At 37.2% G+C, this 21,185-nt stretch overlaps 2 protein-coding genes across 2 annotated transcripts; both read left to right on the top strand.

Annotated features, from left to right (window-relative positions):
* Nucleotides 1–421: 421 nt before the first annotated feature.
* On the top strand, nt 422–5,560 carry LOC306865588 (tripartite motif-containing protein 16-like). Its single transcript, XM_079410290.1, has 6 exons — nt 422–1,102; nt 1,775–1,870; nt 1,981–2,214; nt 2,441–2,594; nt 2,751–2,810; nt 4,167–5,560. Exons 1-6 carry the CDS (start codon nt 524–526, stop codon nt 4,694–4,696), a joined length of 1,653 nt encoding a protein of 550 aa, XP_079266416.1. The 5' UTR covers nt 422–523; the 3' UTR covers nt 4,697–5,560.
* Nucleotides 5,561–5,894: 334 nt separating this feature from the next.
* On the top strand, nt 5,895–20,717 carry LOC306865542 (PAX3- and PAX7-binding protein 1-like). The gene is made up of 18 exons (XM_079410224.1): nt 5,895–6,298; nt 6,591–6,719; nt 7,257–7,430; nt 7,706–7,924; nt 8,180–8,280; nt 8,645–8,868; nt 9,495–9,684; nt 13,256–13,379; nt 14,153–14,255; nt 15,466–15,581; nt 15,672–15,871; nt 15,965–16,115; nt 16,226–16,347; nt 17,051–17,127; nt 17,273–17,339; nt 17,463–17,609; nt 17,717–17,871; nt 19,528–20,717. The coding sequence occupies exons 1-18, from the start codon at nt 6,019–6,021 to the stop codon at nt 19,643–19,645; spliced, it is 2,697 nt and encodes an 898-aa protein (XP_079266350.1). The 5' UTR covers nt 5,895–6,018; the 3' UTR covers nt 19,646–20,717.
* The last annotated feature ends 468 nt before the right edge of the window (nt 20,718–21,185 follow it).

Below are 21,185 nucleotides of genomic sequence, written 5' to 3'. Positions count from 1 at the left end.
TTAATAATTTGATTCAATTAACTTATTGTGTACGAACATGTTTTACATTGCACTTATATTTAAAAAAAATACCAGCATGTATTTACATCTGTAATTAATTTCAGTAATTACATTTATAATTACACTGTTGACCTATCCCTTAGCCTACACCTTAACTCACCTTTAAACCAACCCATACCACAAACCTGGTTTCCATAGGGAAGCAAACGTCTTTTGCAGCACAATATGAGCACAATAAGTGCACTGTACTTATTTTTTTATGTAAGTTCATAGTAGTTAAAGCCACCTAATATAAAGAGAGGCCTTTTTTTAAGTACTGCTTTTATATCGTGATTTACCAAAGCATGAAAATACTGACACCCTGTGGATGAAATTCTTGCAGCATTATAAGAACAAGCTGAGATACAAACCGCCTCCTACTGGATGACACTGAGTTTCATTTTTTCGGAAACAAAAGTAAGATACGGAAAAGGCGGTTGCCCCACGCTTTTATCCCCACATAGTGATACAACCGCATGGTGAAATGGCAGAAGCCAGTATTTCAGTGGCTCCGGACCAGTTCTGCTGTCCAGTATGCCTGGATCTGCTGAAGGAGCCTGTGGCTCTTCCCTGTGGACACTCTTACTGTATGGACTGTATTACAGACTGCTGGAATCAGGATGAAGAAAAGGGGGTCTACAGCTGTCCCCAATGCAGACAGGCCTTCACTCCAAGACCTGTACTGAGCAAAAACACCATTCTGGCTGAAATGGTGGAGAAACTGGGGAAGACAACACTCCAGCCTGCTGCTTCTGCTGGTCCTGGAGATGTGGAGTGCAACGTCTGTACTGGAAGAAAAGGCAAAGCCGTCAAGTCCTGCTTGATGTGCATGAACTCCTACTGTCAAGTTCACCTTGAACAGCACGAGCATTTCTTCAAAGACAAGAAACACCATTTAATGGAAGCAACTGAACGGCTCCAGCAGATGATCTGTAAGACACATGACAGGCCTCTAGAAGTTTTCTGTCAAACTGACCAGGAGTGTATTTGTATGATGTGTATGCTGGACAAACACAAAAATCATAAGACTAGAACAGCTGCAGCAGAGAGGACAGAAAAACAGGTATGATTTTTCATTTTACATTATAAAAAGTAATATGTTACATTGATTGTAGTTACTAAATAATGTGATTGTTTGTAAGAGGATGTACCTTGTCATTGTAGTAGCTGTAATATTTTCATGCGTTTCACTCGTTTTTTCTTTTTTATTGATTCATTTACTTGTGGAAGTGAAGCCAAGCCATATTTGTTTGTTTTATGTTTTGTATCATATTTGATGCATCTGGCTTTAATGAGATCTTTATAACAGAATAGCAGACTATTACTACTAGCATACTACTAACAAAGAGTTGTCACTCTATATCTTTCAATAATATGTCACAGTAAGATGATATTTAAATACTTAAGCTTTCTGATATTCATTTTAGGGAGAAATAAACATAAATGCAGTGCAATACAATGGGGATTCCTCAAGTTCTTCAAAAGTCTGACGTATCATATTTAACTCACATTTTATGTATTTCGTTAAAAAAAAAATGTTTTATGAATAATCAAGTGAACCTATGTTGTTTATCTTGAAACATAATATTAAAGTTATTTGGCACCAGTGGTCTGTATGATTTAGTTAGGCTAATGATGCTTTTGAGAAATGCAGCCCAGGCTGATTTTTGAAAATCTAATAGGAACTGATATTGAAGGACATTTCACAGTTAACTGTTAATTCTTTGTTCAACAGAGGAAATTAGAGGAAATACGCAGAAGATACAATGAGGAAATCCAGCAGAAAGAGCAAAAACGTCAGGAGCTTAGAAAGGCTGTGGATTCTCACAAGGTGAGTTTTTAGAGGAGAACTGCGTTGAGCTGGAAAAGGTCAACATGGAAGTCCAGTGTTGGGCCACTTTCCATACTGTCTGAGAACCCTCGCTTTGTGTGTCCTAACAGCGCTCCGCTCAGGCAGCAGTGGAGGACAGTGAGAGGATCTTCACTGAACTGATCCACTCCATTGAGAGAAGACGTTCTGAGGTCACACAGCTGATCAGAGCTCAGGAAAATGCTGCAGTAAATCAAGCTGAAGAGCTCTTGAAGAGACTGGAGTCATCAATTGATTCACTGAAGAGGAGAGACACGAAGCTGGAGCAGTTGTCACACACAGACGAACACATCCATTTCCTTCAGGTGACAGGATCCTGATACTAAAGAGGACTTTTACTCATTTTATTCATTGAGAAGTTCTTTAACCGATAATATAAGGATTGAACAATAAAGCTCAACTTGAACTTGACTTGATTATAATCTGTGTAACATTTATGTAGATTAGAATTATCATTGAAATCCTGTATAAAGTTGACTTTATTTATTTAAGCTTGATGTCTTTATTGTAATTCTGTTTTTGTGTCTGTAGAGTTTTAGGCCTCCCATTTTGCTTTATATGGACCTACCCGAAATCACTGTCAGTTCCCAGCTCTCTTTTGACAATATTGGAAAATCTGTCTCTCTGCTGAGAGGGAAACTGGAAGATTTCTGTCAAGAGGTGATGGAACGTATTTCTGCTAGAGGTAAAATACTGGTGACCTGATGCATGCTTTAACTTATAGATGTAATGTATACTATGTATAGATATATTTATAGTACTCATGTTGTATAAATGTTTAAACTGTATATTTGAAATATATTTGAATAAAAACATCACACTTTTCCATTGGTCTCCATAGTGAAATACATCCAAATCACTGCCACCAATAATCCCAAGACTAGGGAGGAGTTTTTACAATGTAAGTGTTCTATCCATCTGTCTGTCTGTCTGTCTGTCTGTCTGTCTGTCTGTCTGTCTATCTATCTATCTATCTATCTATCTATCTATCTATCACGAATCCGGTTCACGGACTTTCCAATTGCCACCACAGGTTGCCCCTCCATCATATTGACCCTCACGCCACGCCTGTTTCACACATAGACTCCGTTTGCGGTGCGTATTTTTCTCCGCACCCATGTAACGGATCAGAGCATTCAAACTGCATACGGTTGCGGTCCGGCAGTGCGTTCCAGGAGCGGTGCGGCTGCAGCAGTGCAGTGATCGTTTCCGCACTGAGTCTATTTTTGCTGTGCTGCAAGCACTGAATTAACAGCGCTTTGTTCACAGTAAATATGAACATGGATTGACATGGAAATGTAGTAATTTCGCAATAAATAGATATAATTAAAGTCTACTGTGTTTTACAGGCTTTTTGGCTAGGTTTAAAACAAAGAAAAGTGCACTTTTAGACAAAAGGCAACATATGTATTGTGGAGGTGGAAAAACAAAGTTCTTTAAGACTTTGTTTTAGAAATCTTTTCTAATAAAGATTTAAATGTAAAAGGCACGAGAGCCGACTGTTTCTGTCAGTGGTTTTAATTTAAAATATTTGTGATAGCCTAACACAATGTAGGCTATATGCTGTGTTTAAATGTGTTTCCACTTGCTTGAGCAACTTAATTTACAAATCTATCTACAAATGCATACAATACGTTGTTTATAATTGAGTTTAAATGTGAATATGTCTATGAAAGATTGTGTAACTGTACCGTGATAAATGAGGATCACAATGCTGAAAAAGCACTTTCGGTATAGGCTAACAACGTTTGGAATTGAATTCAAAATAATGGATAAATGTTGTGTTTGTGGTAAACAGCCGCGGATGAGTAGTGGACTGCAAACGCATCCAGTGTAAAAGCACAATGAGTCCGTGCTGCTTCTGCACTGCATACATAACGCACACGGACTGCATACGCAGATGGAGCATGTGTGAAACAGGCGTTACACATCACTCTGGACTGCATTCCCCATCATCCATTGCACTGATTACACACAGCTGTAACCAATCACACACACACTATATTGCACCAATTCAGATCCTTCCCAAACTGCTGAGTATTGTTTAGCGTTTATCACTGTTTAGTTGATAGCTACTTTACGGAGCCTGCCCTAGCTTTCTCAGTTTATACTCTTGCCTTGCCTGCTTTTTCCGTGTTCTGATTTTTAAGAAATTTAAAAATAATGAAAAATGTATTTTACTGTTTAATTCTTTAAGTTTATTTCTAATCTGTGCATTTCTTTATAATATACATGTATATTTCTTATTTTATTTCAGCTTCCTGTCAACTCAGTCTGGATCCAAACACAGCAAATACCCACCTCCATCTGTCTCAGAGGAACACAGTAGTTACTTACACTGAAAAAGGCCAGCTGTGTATTGCACATCCAGACAGATTTAAAGTCAGCACTCAGGTGTTGTGTAGAGAGAGTGTGTGTGGACGTGCGTACTGGGAGGTTGAGTGGAGTGGGAATTGTTGGGTGGGAATAGCAGTGTCTTATAAGAGCATCGACAGGAAGGGTGTTGAGGGTGAGTTTGGATGTAATGATCAATCCTGGACATTGCGAAACGCTAACTTAGATCTGTTATTCACACATAATTCTGCACACAGTAAAATCGCTGTACCCCTACAGTCCTCCAGAATAGGAGTGTATGTGGATCACACTGCAGGGACTCTGTCCTTCTACAGTGTCTCTGACACAATGACCCTTCTCAAAAGAGTCAAGACCAGATTCACTCAGCCTCTCTATCCTGGCTTTATGGTTTTAAGAGGATCAAGTGTGAAACTATGTGATCTAACAACATGAGAGATCAGTGTTGTTATTGTTAACCAAATCTGTTAAAACTATTGTGTTCATTATTTGACTGAAATAAAGTACAAACAAAATTTTTATAAAAAATACATTAAATGCAACTAACCTAAAAACTAACAAAAATACAAAATTACTAAAACTTAAAGTAAATTTAACATGAAAACTGAACATATAAAAGCAAAAGCTAATTTAAAAGTTAATAATAGTACTGAAAATAAATAATACTAAACAAACAATATTATACGAGTAAAAGCTGTCACTGCAGTCCTTCACCATCATCATGTGTGTTTTAAAATATGTAACTCTGGAATTGAGTTATTCTGGATATTTACTCTTCATACTTCACCTATAGGTATAAATGATGAAGCTGTGTTCAATGCGATGCTATAGAGTGACATTATTCAAGTATTGTATTTCAATCTATTGCACATGAGTAAAATTTTGTTCTGAGATAACCTTTCTACAGGATGTTTCTAATATGACGTATTACGATATTTTGTGATTGGTAATTATGTATCATTGCCGTTATTGGTCATATGTTGTTTTTAAATGAGTATTTTTGTATACCTGATGAAGGTCATAGAACCAAAACATTGTTAATATGTATTGTATAGCTTATATTTGCAATCATTGATAGTGTGCAGTATTGTTGAGGTTTTTTTGTATTTGGCCTCGGTTTTCCTACGCACATATGTATTACCTACAGGTGTGTGAGTGTTAACTCTGTAATTTTTAACATTTTGTTTGCCTTTTTAAACTTTTACATAACTATTTGGCTATTATTTTCATTAATGAATTTGTGTAAATGGTTGATTTCCAATTATAAGAAATAAAGAACAGTTAATGTGTTCTTTCGGTATATTTATTTTCCATTTCTTCACGAATACACACTTTAAATTAGAATATTTTGAAATCATTTTTTTATTTTAATCTGGAAAAAGGCATAGGCCTACGTCTATGCAATGCCAGGGTCACCCATTAAACAAAATACCATAGTAACAATTAACTATTAGTTAATGAAATTAATGTTATTGAAAATAAATTACAGGGTTTTTATAGTGTTTGCAGGTAATATATTAATACATTATGACTGACTACCAATACTATGAAAACAAATTTAAAATTGTTGGAGCACCTCTCATGTAGATGGCAGCAGCGAGTTCCCGAAGCCGCTCAGCAAATCTAAACATCCGCAGAGGAACATAAGCGTTTCCGCCAAGGCAAAATGGTGGGCTTGTTATCATCATTGGCGCCCCGCAAAAATCTAAAAATCAGTCTGTACTTACTCTCCTAGAGGCGTTGCACACTATATCACCATGTTTAAGAAAGCCAAGAGGTGCAATTTCAGACGGAGGAATGACTCTGAAGATGAGGAGAAAGAGGAGAACCAGCAGTTCGGCGGGCCCGGGGCTGAAGACTCGGCGAACCCGAGTGAGTCCACCACCACCACCGGCCCCGCTCCTGCAGCAAACACGCTGAACAATCACGGAAACGGATTTCAGCCCGGTGCTGTCAAGTTCAACAAAGAGAAGAAGAGAAAGAATGAGAACCGAGAGGAACCGAAAGCGAGTCTGCTGAGCTTCCACGAAGATGACGGTGCATATTAACTGCCATAGAACTACTTATTAATACACTTATGAAAACTTAACATTTCACAAATTACTCGTGTTTAGAGATGTGCCGTGTAGTTAACCAACTAATTACAGTCTATTGAAATTATATAACAGTTCGTTTCATTAAAGTGGCAGTCACTAACCGAAAAACACGAATTAATTAAACAATTAATTGATCAAAAAGTATGAATATCCTGAAAAATACTTTGCAATGTAAATCCTAGTGAATTGCACAGATAATTTCATGCATTTCACTATATATCTGTCACTATTAGATGAGACTGAAGTGTTCCGTGTGAAGAAATCCAACCACAGCAAGAAGATTGTCAAGCAGCTGAAGAAGGAATACAAAGAGGATTTGGAAAAGACCGGCAGTGCCATACCAGATCAAAACACACGCATTGGTACAATAATTTTTTAGGTTTTTTTTTTTTTGCCATGTTGTCATGCCTGTTTATAGATCAGCGTCAGGGGACTGCTTTTTATTTTGAGGAAAACATCAAATTAAATATTTTTATAACAATAAAAAAAATGCATACGTGCACCCTCATCAGAAAGAAGCGTTAATGACTTTTTTAGAGAATTGAGTACATTGTAACAAAAAAAGTTCATACTTGTAAATAAAACGAATATTCAGATTATTATAAGATATTACATTCTTACAAGATTTTGCTATTTTGGATTTTCTACTTCAAAGTTTTAATTCAATTCGCTACTTGCTGTTTCTTTGTACGTGTTGGTGCGCCAACTTTTTCTTTCTACACCAACTTTTTTTTACAGTGTGTGACCCCATTTGTTCGAGGGTTATTTTTCATCCATTGTAGTTTAGACCCTAAAAGTATTACAAACCCTCAGAAATCTTTACCTCTTGACCATCTAGCTAGTTAAAGATTACAAGGCAAGTTTGTATTATTTATCGCTCACCAGTTTATTCATTCCAGGTGGACCTGCGCAGATTCTGTCAATTAAAGAGGAGCCCTTGGAGGGCAGCAGTGAACAGGGAGAAGAAGAAATGGAGGTGGAAAGCAATGAGGAACAGGAGGAGGATGGCGAGCAAAGGCCTGCGGGTGGAGCATTTAGCCAAACTCTGTCGGCTCTCAGCTCGCTCAGACCAGGTGAGAGCTCCCATCAATCTAGACCGAACATGTAGAGCAAGTCACAGGACCAGCGTCAGCATGATTAGGCTTTTTTAAACGCTTCAAGAACAGTCATGCTGGGCTGGAACCTGCTTATGGTTATTGTGGTTAAACATTGAATGTTGTTCAAATCAAATCCATGTTTTTAAATGGCAAATGCTTTTAGTCCATTTAGGCTCTTTCTGTTTAAACTAATTCATGTGAAAATAAGTCATTGTGTTTACACCAACAATAAGTGTCATGCATTTCAACAGGCGAGATCCCTGACGCTGCCTTCATTCATGCTGCTCGTAAGCGTAGGCAGATGGCTCGAGAGCTCGGGGGTGAAGCTCCGCTGGTTGAGAATGAGGCTACAAACAAGCGTCTCACTCATGAAGATGAGAACGGTGGCAGTGACGACGAAGATGAGAAGAGAATCGTCTTCAGTGGAGTCAAGATGAAGAGTCAGAGACAGAAAATAGCGGAGGAGATCGGTCAGTGAATGAAGCTCAGAGCTAGCCGTCTAAACCTCTTATTTATGTAGAATTATAGGAATCCCCATTCACCAGATCTCCAAACAGACTGTCATTGTAATAAATGTTGTCATGTTGAATATGTCACACAAAAAAGACTGAATTACCATGAATAGGACTTTTGTGGGAAGTCACATACTGGAAAAGATATGCAGTGAACCAAAGTCTGACCTTAGTGTTTTGAATTTGTGTGTGTGTGTGTGTGTTGTGGTTCAGGTATAGAATGCAGTGATGATGAAGCTCTAGGTGATGGGCAGGATGAGGAAGTGAGTCGCTGGGAGCAGGAGCAGATCAGGAAGGGCATTAGCATCCCACAGGTGAGTTGGAACAATAATTCCCATATTTATATTACAATATTACAACAAATTTGACACATTTCTTTATTTTAAAAGTAAAAACCAACAAATATTTTTAGCAAATTTTGTCAGTATTGAATAATTAATCAGTAACACAATAGACATAGTCCACCAAATTAACATTAGCATGTGACAAATTCAGCTTTGACTTCGCATGAATAAATTGCATTTTGAAATCAATTGAAATTGAAAACACTTATTATAGTTTATACTGTGTGTTTTTAATTAAATAAATGCAGTCTTCCAAAAAAATTCAAACGACTAATTTAAGTGTATGTTGACACTCTGATCCTTTTAATGGCATATACTTTCCTTGATATTTTAGGTCCAAACCACCCAATCTGAGGATCCAACTATGTATTACCAAGGCAGTTATGATGCACAGCCATATGGAGCATCCTACGCCATGCCCTTTAGCTACGCTGCCACAATTGGAGCAGACAACAGCAAGCCTTTGAAGGCAGAGCCCTCAGTTCCCAGTTATCCCGTTCCCTCTTGTGACCTGACCCCTATAACCACAGATCTGGTAAAGAAACGTCTCAAAGACAGGTACGGTCTGAACTGCCTACTCATCGGCGGCCATTGTAACCCCTCAAATTGCAAGTTCAGATCTGCCCAGTTGGATTTTCCATGGATGTTGAATGTACAAACACTAGTTTTGGTTTTCTAAGATAAATTTGATGCACGTCCCATAAATTTTCATGATTCTCATATTGCACTTTGGACTTCCAGCATAGTGCCAAGGCACATTGATCCAGGTTAATTCTGGCTAGCGTGTGCAATATTTCAGCTCCATGTTTGGCTGCAGTGTAATATTTCATCCTAAAGGTGGTGTAATTTGCAGATACTAAAATCTGCAGTTGTTTTACAGACTACATTTACGGTGGCTGAGAAGTGCAAAACAAATCACAAATCTGAAAACAAAATAACATTATAAATGCAAATCTAAAAAACAAAATAACAAGTCAGAAAACACAATGTTATTTTGTTTTTTAGATTTGCGTTTGTAATTTTTAATATTTTGTTTTCAGAATCGTGATTTGTTTTGCACTTTTCGGCCACCGTATCCATTGCATATTTTTGACAAAACCATCTTCATCAGGACATGTGCGGCCATAGTGACGTCCCCATAGATCACTAATAATAAATCTCTTTTTGACTCCCCTGTGTGCCAGGCTGAGCTTCATGCGCCATGGGCACGATTCCAATGCCCGGCGCTTTGAGCAGATCCAGGAGGAGCTGGAGGCCTCCAAAAAGACCATCCAGCTCCTGGAGGGCTCCTCACTGGAGGCCGCAGACAAATATAGATTCTTGCAAGAAATGCGAGGGTATGTTGGAGACTTGCTTGAGTGTTTCAGTGAAAAGGTAAGAATGAATGCATTTGTTTTTAATGTTCCTGCTGTTTTTTTCACTGACTTGCTTTTTTGTTTATTTAAAAAAAAAATCCCAATCTTGGTACTATATTTCTTTGTGATTGATTTTGAAGTTTATTGAATGTTGCCTGTGTCAGTCAGAATTGTGTAATTATTACACCTTAAAAATTAATTTAAACTAAAATGACCTTACTTCGTATTAGGGTTGTAACGGTATGAGATTTTCACGGTATGATAATCGTCTCAGAAAATATCACGGTTTCACCGTATATATTAAACAATTCTTATCAGTAACAATGACTCTTAAAAGAATAAGAACAAGTTATTTGAGTGAACAAATCCTTTATTGCAACATACTTGAAATAATTTTAATGAAAGTGTTTTTTTGTAAAAAATTACAAAATAAAGCCATAAGCCTTATCACACTTTAACATTTTAATTAATGTTTTAAAATGTTATCAAATGAAAATTTAACAACTTTTATTTTTGGCAAAGTACTGCACAACAGAGGTATTTTAAGTGAAAACATGAACAAACATGATATTCCTTAAAAATAATGTTTAAATTAATTATTATAAAGAATATTATTATTGTTGTCATAACTTAAGTACATTGTACAATGCTAATTTATTTCTGTCAGGACTGAGTTAAATTGAACTTTTATTTTGACGGGTTGTAGCAGACCTTTCAGTTTAGTGTATTTGACAATGGTTTTTCTCAAATAAAACTGGTTTTTCTCAGAGCAGCTCTGCTGATGTTCATGTTTATGTAGACGCTGAAAACATCATTAGTGTCATGCATGAATACTTCAATATGTAGTAGATAAAATGGCGCCACTCATATCTACTTTTGATTTATCTATCCTCATTAACGTTATACTATAAATCCCATGTTCACGACTGCACCGGGATTCCCTCTACATCACGGTCTTGTAACTTGTTATAAATGCGACATACCTTTATCTGCACGGAGGGATGATGTCCGCGAATATGAGCGAACATGTTGGATGTATTGCCTGCTTTTGCAGCCACTTTGCGTCCACATTTTTTGCAAATTGGATTCGTCCTCGAGGACAACCCCACGTTCGTGTTTTTTTTTTTTAATATCCAAAGTATTCCCATACTGCAAATTTAAACTTTTTTTTGGCGGGGGATGGAGATTAGATACAATCTCTGTCTCTGTCATTTCAGCAGAGTGAAGCAGCCGAAATAAATTGCATATGCGCGGGTGAGATTTTATATATATATATTTATTATTATTATTATTTTTTTTTTTTAAACAGCAGATATGCAAATGTTTACGGTATGATAACCGTGTACGTTCAAACCGTGATACCTTCGTGATATATCGTTACAACCCTACTTCGTATACTCATAGTTCATGTTTAAGATGCTCATTTACAAAACTATGCATTTTCAGCAGTCCACCAGGTCATATTTTTTTATCAGCTCATGGATTGTGGTGTAATCTTCCAACTTTTTCCCACAGCAAGATGCATCAAGATGGCTTTTCAGTGTTTCCCTCAATTTTTTCAGCTATAAAAAGGCACTATATACACAATTCATGGTGTCTTTGATGGCATGGCATGGAGAACAGTTCATCAAAAGTGTTATTAGTTGGGAAATTTTGTCACTTTATTTAGAAAGTCATAGGTCATGATTTCCTTTTTGTGCGAGACTTCCAATTTGTTAGATGCTAGGTAGCTAACTAACTAGATCGCAGTGTCATTCATTGGACCACTTTTAAAAATACTGAAAGTAGGGGTGTGCGATATGACTATTTTTGATCGTGGACGATAATAGTGTCTCTACGATTTGCTTTTGAAGAAATATCGGAGTATCGTGCTACAGCGCACATTCTTTCAGTTGCAGTTCTGGGGCCACCATCTGTATGTACTGTACAATGCCACATCCATTCAGTGTTAACTCAGCGGTAGAGTTACTCTCACGGGACATTGCACTTATTCGCAATCACAAAAGTACATTATTTGCGTGTGTTTTAAAGCCTTGCCGGTTAAACTTTTCATTCACGCGCTGGTCTGACTTGTGCTTTTTCTGAGTCTGTACACCCGAAGCGTGCGAACAAAAAAGCCTGTCTAACAGAGCCTGATTACTAAGTTATCTTTTGAGCTAATACCGTCAAAACACACAAGGTTTACATATAGACTCAGTTGGTTATGTCTAAAATGAAAGTAAACAGTTGAGAGAAAAACGGATGCATGCCTGTATATTAGATACACGCAGGTCTTAAAGGGACAGAACTAAACATGTAGCCAACTGTCATTAAAGGGATGGTTCACCCTAAAATGTAATTTCTGTCATCATTTACTCGCTCACATGTTGTCCCAAACATGTATTAATTTCTTTCATGTGCTGAACACAAAAGAAGATATTTTGAAGAATGTGGGTAACCAAACAGTTGCTGGTCCACATTGACTTTGCTTATTAACAAAGATAAAATAATGACAAAGATTTTCATCTTCGCCCACTTTGGCCTAAATATCCACCGTTCTTTTTTGTATTTTGTTACCTTGAAAGGATTTGTCTTTATAATAGGGAAATTAGCTTGGCTGTACTGCTCAGACAACATAGTAAAACCAACATGACAAAGAATCGTGATATGATATTTTTGCCATATTGCCCACCCCTAACTGAAAGTAATAAATGGTCAAAAAGGTAAATCTATATCAAGAAGGACTATACTGCACTTACTGTAAAGCTTTCTGCATTTAAAGTCAATAACTATGCTTTTTTTTCATTAAAGGGAAAGTTCACCCAAAAATGAAAATTCATAGTCATTAATTATTCACCCTAATGTCGCTCCAAACCCATAAGGCCTTTGTTCATGTTCGGAACACAAATTAAGATATATTTTATTAAATTAAATAACGCAACTACCATGTTCAAGGCCCAGAAAGGTAGTAAGGACATTATTAAAATAGTCCATGTGACGTTCGTGGTTCAACCTGTGGACTTGCATGAAAGAGAAGAGTTTATAGAAAAGTTTTTTTTTTGAAGGTCTTTCGGGTTTGAAACGACATGAGGGTGAGTAATTAATGACAGAATTTTCCTTTTAGGGTTAACCCTTTAAGCTATCAGTTAAATCCGGGATGTTATCTTAATGATTGCATTAGCTTAAGGTTTCTACATTCATTTTTGGTACGTCTCAGAAAACTGTAGAATGCAACATAAGGTTACAGAAGTAAAAATCCCATTGATTTTCTCCATAGTGGAATATTTGTACTATTACATAAAAAATAAATAAAAAAAATACTGTTTGTCAAAAATAACCAACAATGGCTAACTGGAAGTCTTTCACAGAAGTTTCAAACGTCTCAGCCAATTTCTTTTGGCTCTTAATAAGGTAAATAACATGAAGAATTAACACAGGGGGAAGCCAATTTTGTTTCAGCTCTAATGGGCTTTATGTCCAGAGCTCATTAATTATGGCTTAATTTGGTCTGGTTTTGCTGCTTACTTTCTTCCAACACACTGAACCCCTCGTCTCGGTCTCCAGCCCCTTGTCTTTTGTTCAGCTGTCACAAAAAGCATCATATCTTTCAGGTGCCTGTTATTCTGGAGCTAGAGGTCGCCATGCACCAGTTACTTCGGCAGCGGGCGTCCCGTCTCGTCCAGAGAAGACAGGATGATATTAAAGATGAATCGTCGGAGTTTTCCAGCCTTTCAAGTCAGTCCATCTTGAAGGTTTTTATTTTTTATTTGAATGGCCTTATTGTTTTTTTTTTCTTCACGTTTTTGTTATACAGTTGTGATTAATTGCACATCAGAATAATACACAAAGAGACTGTCCTGTCTGTGTGTGATTGAGACAAGTGAAAGTGTATTTGGCTTTCGGATGGTGAAAGCTCACTGGCTTCTTAGTGGTCAGTGTTTACACTGAAACATTGCTAAGATGAGCAGGTGAGTGATTTGGAGGAGAGTTTTTATCTCACCCCAGTAAAATTGAACAGGTAGATCAAAATCAGCTTTTAGTTGGATATTCATTCTGATGAGGGAAAAAACTTGACTGGTTAAAGTTCAAACTAAAATTTAATTTGTCACTCTTGTGTTATTCCAAACCTGTATGATTTTCTTTCTTCTGTTGAACACAAAAGACAATATATTGAAGAATATTGGTAACCAAAGAGTTGTCAATGGCTACCAGTAAATGTTGAAACATTTTCTTGAAAATGTTGTCTCTTGTGTTCAACAGAATAGTCATACAGTTTTTTTATCTTAAGGTAAATGATGACAAAATGTTCATTTTTGTGTGAAAAAAATCGAGCATTGTGCATGGAGTTCAAATTGTAACTAAATATTTATTTAAATTTCTGGGTTGCATGAACATCTATGATTTATTAATGAGTAGGTAATAATGAGTATCTAGTCTGTCATTATAAGCTGCAACAGGGCTTGTGAGCTCCGCTTTACTGTGAGTTAATATTGGTTTTTCTGTTTCAGGTAAGGCTGTTATGGCCCCTAACTTGGATTCTTTCGGTAGAGATCGCACAGCCTATCAGGAGCTGGCCAAGCAGAGGAGGATAGCTGAAAGAGAAGCCAGACGGTATGCTTTCACATACATGCATACACACAGACACAGGCACACACACATGTGTGTTACTCATCTTGTTCCGAACCCGCAAGACCTTTGTTCATCTTCGGAACACAAATGAAGATATTTTTGATGAAATACAAGAGGTTTCTGACCCTGCTTAGACAATAACGCAACTATAACATTCAAGGCACAGAAAGATAGTAGGGAGATCGTTAAAACAGTGGTTCCACTGTAATGTTATGAAGCTATGAGAATACTTTTTGTGTGCAAACAAAACAAAAATCAGAAAGCTCTCGGATTTCTTCAAAAGTATCTTCATTTGTGTTCCGAAGATGATCGAAGGTCTTACGGGTTTGGAAAGACATGAGGGTGAGTAATTATCGACAGAATTTTCATATTTGGATGAACTATCCCTTTAAAGGGAGTGGTTGGCTTTTTTTAAAAACGCATAATTTTTCACATAATTTACCTAAATTCTACACTGTTCTGTCCCTTCTCCTGTAAACGCGCTGATGATTTCCTGGTTTTATGAAGCCGCTCCCTCAGAAATACGCAGTGGGCTCGCAGTGTGATTCGCTAAACCGCCAATGCACATCTAAACGTCACGCCCCTCACCTCAGTGCATGTGCTCCGGTTGTGTTGTAAACATTGACGTCGTCAATATTGCTTATCAATTTGAGCCCGATTGAGACCCAGAGGGATATTAGCTGATCTGAATGAGAGAGAGAGAGAGAGAGAGAGATGCAGAGCAGGGGGATGCGAGGAACACAATTAAGAACCGCTGCTTTAGAACATGAATTTTGAAACTTGTGAATCCATTATTGTTATAAGACAGAATCGCGATTCATATATGAATAGATTTTTAGGTGCACCCCTACTTTTGACGGCATGGCAACAACTCTTTATCTGGGTTTGTGATGTAACGGACCTGGGAACTAACTCGTTGTAGTCCCTACCAGACGGTTTTGTAGGCATTGAACGCCCTTAATTTTAAAAGACGATATCTTCGTTTGCATTGAACTTTCAGCATTGTAACTTTGTTTATGCTCAAACAGCAACATTACACACTAACATTAAAAAAGTGAAATCTCAATCAACCACTCCTTTAAATAGACTCCAAATTAGACTGAATCAGAAAATCAATACACAGATCTACTCTACTTGAGTTTCTGTGATGTATTTCAGTTATAATGAATTCAGTTTCAACATTTCCTAACAGAACTCGTCGCAGACAAGCTCGAGAGCAGAACGGCAAGAGAGCCGAGCATAAGGAGGGGCTGTCCAGTGATGATGAAGAGACGTCCACTGATATCACCAGCTTCAATCTGGAGAGAGGTGACCAACTTAACTTAAATATGGGAACGACTTTAGCTGGTCAATTTTTACTCTTTTTGTCCATTAACAATTTATCTTTTTGATTTCCAGATCGCATTTTAATAGAGTCAAAGAAGGTTTTTGAGGATGTTATGGAGGATTTCCACTCACTGGACAACATAAAGGTTCACTTTGAGACCTGGAGAAAGCTATATTTTACTTGTTATAGAGACGCCTACATCGGACTGTGTTTGCCCAAACTCTTCAACCCCCTTATTCGACTACAGCTCATCTCATGGTCTCCACTGGAGGTACACAGAACATGTTTTTTCCCCACATTTTTATTATCTGCTTTGCATCGCCTGAACATGTTTGTCTTAAAATGCCAAAATTATGCCATACAGGTGGAGTGTCCTAACTTTGAGTACATGCTGTGGTTTGAGTCTTTGCTCTTCTATGGCTGTGGGGAGCAGAGCGCCCTAAAGAAAGAGGAAGACATAGATAACAGCCTGCTTCCTGCTATTGTGGAAAGAGTGCTGCTTCCTAAACTAGCAGGTTAGTCTATCCCATCATTATGGCTCAATTATTTCTTGTAAACTCAGAACATCTCAAACCCAAATCTCACCTTTAAAACTTAATTTTTGCCTTTCCTGTTGCCCCCTCAGTGCTGACGGATCAGGTGTGGGATCCGCTCTCCAGCAGTCAGACATTCAGACTGGTGACTTTCATGCAAAGGCTGATTAAAGACTATCCCACTGTGATGCATGGCGACAACCGCAACACTCAAGTCAGTGAACAGATGAGGCGAACGCATTAAAGCCACAGGCTCTTATTTTTGTGTTTGATCTTCATTTAGCCCTATCAATCCAAATGTGTATTATATTTGATACTCAAACCGTCTAAGGCCTCTAAATTATTAGCAGAATACTTTGCTGGAAAACCTGTTGTACATGCTGTTCTACATGATCGATTCATACATTTTAGCATGTAACAGGCCTTTTAGTGTCATTTTAAGTGTTTTGATCCAGACTGCTGTATTTCAAGAAGAATATTTACTGGAGTGAAGCAAGTTAGGTTTACTTGATTATCCATAAATTATGTCTGAGTAAAATTTAGGTGATTTGTGTTTTTCCCCCCATCTTCTTTAGTGTGAACTCCATATTCTCCTGACTGTCATTCTTTTTTATCCTTAGAAGCCTGACATTGTTTTTGTCTAGAGCATTGGTCTCAAACTCAATTCCTGGAGGGCCACAGCTCTGCACAGTTTAGCTCGAACCCTAATCAAACACACCTGATCCAGCTAATCAAGGTCTTCAGGATTATTAGAAACTTCCAAGCAGGTGTGATTTGGAGCTAAACTCTGCAGAGCTGTGGTCCTCCAGGAATTGAGTTTGAGACCAATGGTCTAGAGGGTCAATAAATTAACTTTATTTTTTTTACTTATTTTGAAAAGTCAAACTTTACTTGGCTAAATTGTGTTTTGTTTTCAGGAGCTTCTGAGGACCGTAGTCATGCGAATTCGACGAGCTCTTGATGATGATATTTTTCTGCCTCTGTTTCCGAAAAAGTGAGTGTAAAAGCTGAATCACTCCTGTTGTGTCACCGTTTATATATGCTGTTCTTTGTAAACATCATCTAGTTTCCTAATGTGATTAAATATGTTTTATGAACCAGTGTGTGTGATCTATAATTTTTGTTTTCTCCCCTGACAGTGTAATGGAGAACAAGAACTCTGGTCCTTACCTCTTTTCCCAGAGACAGTTTTGGTCTTGTGTAAAGGTATGGCTAGTCATGCTTATATATTCAAGACTTTCTGCTGTCGTTTGAATCAGTTAATCTTATTTTAACTTGAAATATATTCAAATATTAAAGATTTGAACTAAAAATCTTTCTTGTGTTCAGTTACTTGGGAATATCTTAATATGGGATGGGATCCTGTCTCCGTCTGTGCTGAAGGAGCTCGCTGTGGACAGCACACTAAACCGCTACATTCTCTCAGCCCTGCAGACCACAGACGTTAGCGAGGAACATGTGGAGAAATGCCGCAGGGTATGACTTGTCTACACATTTTAGTGTGATTTAAATCAGTTGTGTAGTTGTTTATATAAGAAGTCCTTCAACTCAAAGCACTTCATTGCTCTCACTGCTGCCCTCAGGTGGCGGAGTGTTTTCCTGTGCAGTGGTTCAGCAGTCTGAAAGGACAGCAGACTCTTCCTCAGCTGGAGAACTTCTGCAGATATTTGAAACACCTGGCCAGCAGTCTTTACCGCAGCTGCGTGGCTGGATCCGACTTGGAGAAAAGAAATGTGAGGTAAAGATGGAAATAACTGAAATATTGTCATTTGAGAAATTAATTTTTACATTTCAGGTATTGCACTTTCACCGATAAGCACAAATCAATAGAATTTGAACTCATGTTTTTTTTAACTCCTCATCTAGTAGGGCTGCACAATATATTGCATGCGATTGTCATGCACATCTCATCAGTAAAGCTGGTTACGTGATTGGTAATAAAACTCCATCACGTGCATTCAGATGGAGCATTTAATACACAGAGCTGTAGTTCACTGACAAGCTATGCAATGTCACGTTCATTATCGCAGGCGATTCATCTGCGATTATGAGCGCAAATTGAGAAGCTTTTATTTTGGCAGAAATCCCCTGGAAGCCCTCTGCTGCTTTTTGTTGATAACAGCAGATTTATAAATGATTCTCATTAAGAATTTGGGAACATCCATGCCTTGTAAAACTTCATAAAAATGTTACTAAGCAACTGACGAGTAACACTGTTTGTAATGATTTTTTTCGTCCTTATCGGATGGTTTTAAATGCTTCCACAATGCCGGCATGTTTCCTGCATTAGCACAGCCCTCTATTTGATCATGTCATGTCATTGTTCGGTCCAACATATTCTGTCTTTTCATTTATTCGGCCGAACACTGAAAGAGCTTTTGTTGCCATTTTCTGCCAAACAATTCCGATTGCCGAACATTTGGTGCATCCCTAATTCCCAATAATGGCTGAATGACACTTTCATTTAAGCTGAACATTTCACATGGAGATCGCTAAACTTCAGCTTGCTTGTTCATCGTAATGAAGAGTGAGCGTGTGTGCATGGTTGCTAGTATGCGAAATTAAGCAAAACACCGGGTAAAAAATATATCCTTTTAACAGAGAAGCTCTGATTTGGGGATTTGAACTCTTTGTATCTGGCAACCACACGCATGAAGGTTGTTGTAAGAGAAAGTAGTAGTACAGGCGTGCACAGAGGCTCCTTTTTTCAACAAAAATAAAAAGATATACAAAATATATTTATATATATAGATATACAAAAAACATATTTTTCTTAAATATATACATGCATGTGTTTGTATTTTTATATATATATATATATGCACGCACACAGTATACAAACATTATGTAAACAAAAGCTTTTGGATGCGATTAATTGTTTGACAGCACTAATTAGAATATATTTTATAATGTAATTGATTGCAAAGCTGAATTTTCAGCATCAATACTCCAGTCTTCAGTGTCACATGATCCTTGAGAAATCATTCTAATATGCCGATTTGCTGCTCAAGAAATATTAAACTGACCTTAAACTTTAATCTTAGTATATGTTCACATGCTTTTAGGTTTCTTTGTAAAAATTAAAATGTACATTCAAGCACCTATATCATATATGGGTAGTTGACAAATAAAAATTGGTGTGGCATAGCAAATGTAGAAAAAAAACTTAACATACAAATAACAAGAAAAATGTATCTTCATTCTTAGAGTTACAAATAGCATGAGAGAGGTTTATCTTCAATGTTAGAGGTTTTTTTTTTTTTACATTTTTGCTGTCACCATAGGACACAGTGATACGTCAACTACCCATGTATATGTATGCATTATATTAATGGCTCTGCAATGTAAGCATCGTCCCTTTATTTCTTAATGCAGTTATTGTTTCTCTTTATAGGGAACACATAAAGGAGGTGGTTAGGCTTCTGGGACGACTCAATGCTTTAGACCACGTGATCGTGGTTGCAACAGAACATGGCATTAAAGATATAAAGACTCTCCTGGAGAACAAATGAAAGGCAAAACCATGGGATGTGTTTTTGAATGAACCACACCATGTAAATACTGTGAATATTGTACATTTGTGCGGCTGAAGGGTTTCCTATGGGGACACGTTGGTGGAATCTAGTGATGTTTCTCCTTCAGTACAGTTGAAATCCAATGAAAGTGGGTTTGAAGTGCACTCTGCTGTGTTAAGACTTTTGTAATCCCTTTCCTTAGGAGAGGTCACTTTTTACTTTTTTTTTTTTTTTTTAAATGGATGTATTCTCTTAATGCTTCTTTTAAACTGTCCCGTCACTCTGCAGTATCATTACCTACAAGAAAAGACCACTTTGCAACTCACACGTGTGTTCTGTGCTCTTTCCCTTCCACAAAGACTGCACTAAAGCTGATCTCTGAGAGCAGGTTACATCCTGCATATTGTAATCGTTAAAAAAATATTTATGCACAGCCATGGGTTGAATGATCCAGCATCTGTGCCCATCTTAACAGAGTTTGAATCGCTCATGTGCCAACCTCATCCCTAATCAAATGAACATGACATGCTGGCAAACAAAACCACGTGCTACAGTAACGAATGTAGTTTTTTTTTTTGTTTTTTTTTTGTGTTCCTGTAACTTTAAATGTTTTATTTGCATAAATAAAGTGTTGTTAATATTCAGGATAAATTCCTTCCTTGATGTATAACTGGGTTTAAAAGTATATTGGAAATTTGGGATTTAAAATATAGGCTAGTTTCTGCCTTAGTAAAAAAGAAAAAATACAACTGTATTAATTGTGACTTTACACTTCGCAGCTGCATTTTAAAATATCACAATTTGATTTCTTTAACTGTATAGTTCTCATAATTGCATCTTTTTATCATGTAGTGCGACTTATTTATTGTAATTGCAACTTGTAATTATGACTTAATATCTCACAATGTCAGTTTCTTATTTTTATTTTTTTCACAAGTACATAAATTTTTTAGTGGAAACAAGCTTCTATTGTAATTACAATCAGTGCATATGCATGTAAAGATTTAAGGATGCCGTTGTTTTTACATGCAGTTAAGAGTTTGCATATAAAACACTTCATGGTTATGTCAACAGTTTCCTCTGGTGGCTATTTAGTTGTGCTTTAAGCCTTAGGTGTGAAGCGATATATACATAGATTCTATAGAAACATTTATTAAAACCCAAGGCAGAGAGCACAGCAGCATGTCAGTTTTTATGGATATGCAACTGTTTTCTCCCCTAGCGGTTTTTCATTAGATTTAGAGCCAGTTACCGAAGGTATGGAGGCTCCTGTTGAGTCTATGGCAGCCTATAAAACCTTTAGAGGGAAATTTGGCACATTAAGAAGTGAGTCTAAACTGGACTGGTCTGGTCTTGATTTCAAAAATGTTAGTGCCACCCCCTGCTCTTGAACCATGTGATCTAGAAGCTTTTTTTTCTCTTCTATTGATTTCTTGCTTCATTCTAAATCACATGCATGAATGCCAATTTCTGCCACATAAGATTAAAATCATGAGCTACTAAAGGTACGGTTACATAAATGCGGTTGACAAATATA

The sequence above is a fragment of the Barbus barbus genome, assembly GCF_936440315.1.
Source record: "Barbus barbus genome assembly, chromosome: 47".
Lineage (NCBI taxonomy): Eukaryota > Metazoa > Chordata > Actinopteri > Cypriniformes > Cyprinidae > Barbus > Barbus barbus.
This window is presented reverse-complemented; position numbering and strand designations above follow the sequence as displayed.

What these genes read in the sequence shown, in the direction of transcription:
- LOC306865588 (XM_079410290.1), top strand. Translation starts at nt 524, where the DNA reads ATGGCAGAAGCCAGTATTTCAGTGGCTCCGGACCAGTTCTGCTGTCCA. An exon ending in CAGAGAGGACAGAAAAACAG is followed by an intron (nt 1,103 to 1,774) that starts GTATGATTTTTC and finishes TTTGTTCAACAG; the next exon opens with AGGAAATTAGAGGAAATACG. An exon ending in TAGGGAGGAGTTTTTACAAT is followed by an intron (nt 2,811 to 4,166) that starts GTAAGTGTTCTA and finishes ATTTTATTTCAG; the next exon opens with CTTCCTGTCAACTCAGTCTG.
- LOC306865542 (XM_079410224.1), top strand. Translation starts at nt 6,019, where the DNA reads ATGTTTAAGAAAGCCAAGAGGTGCAATTTCAGACGGAGGAATGACTCT. An exon ending in TCTCAGCTCGCTCAGACCAG is followed by an intron (nt 7,431 to 7,705) that starts GTGAGAGCTCCC and finishes GCATTTCAACAG; the next exon opens with GCGAGATCCCTGACGCTGCC. An exon ending in AGTTTTGGTCTTGTGTAAAG is followed by an intron (nt 17,340 to 17,462) that starts GTATGGCTAGTC and finishes TCTTGTGTTCAG; the next exon opens with TTACTTGGGAATATCTTAAT.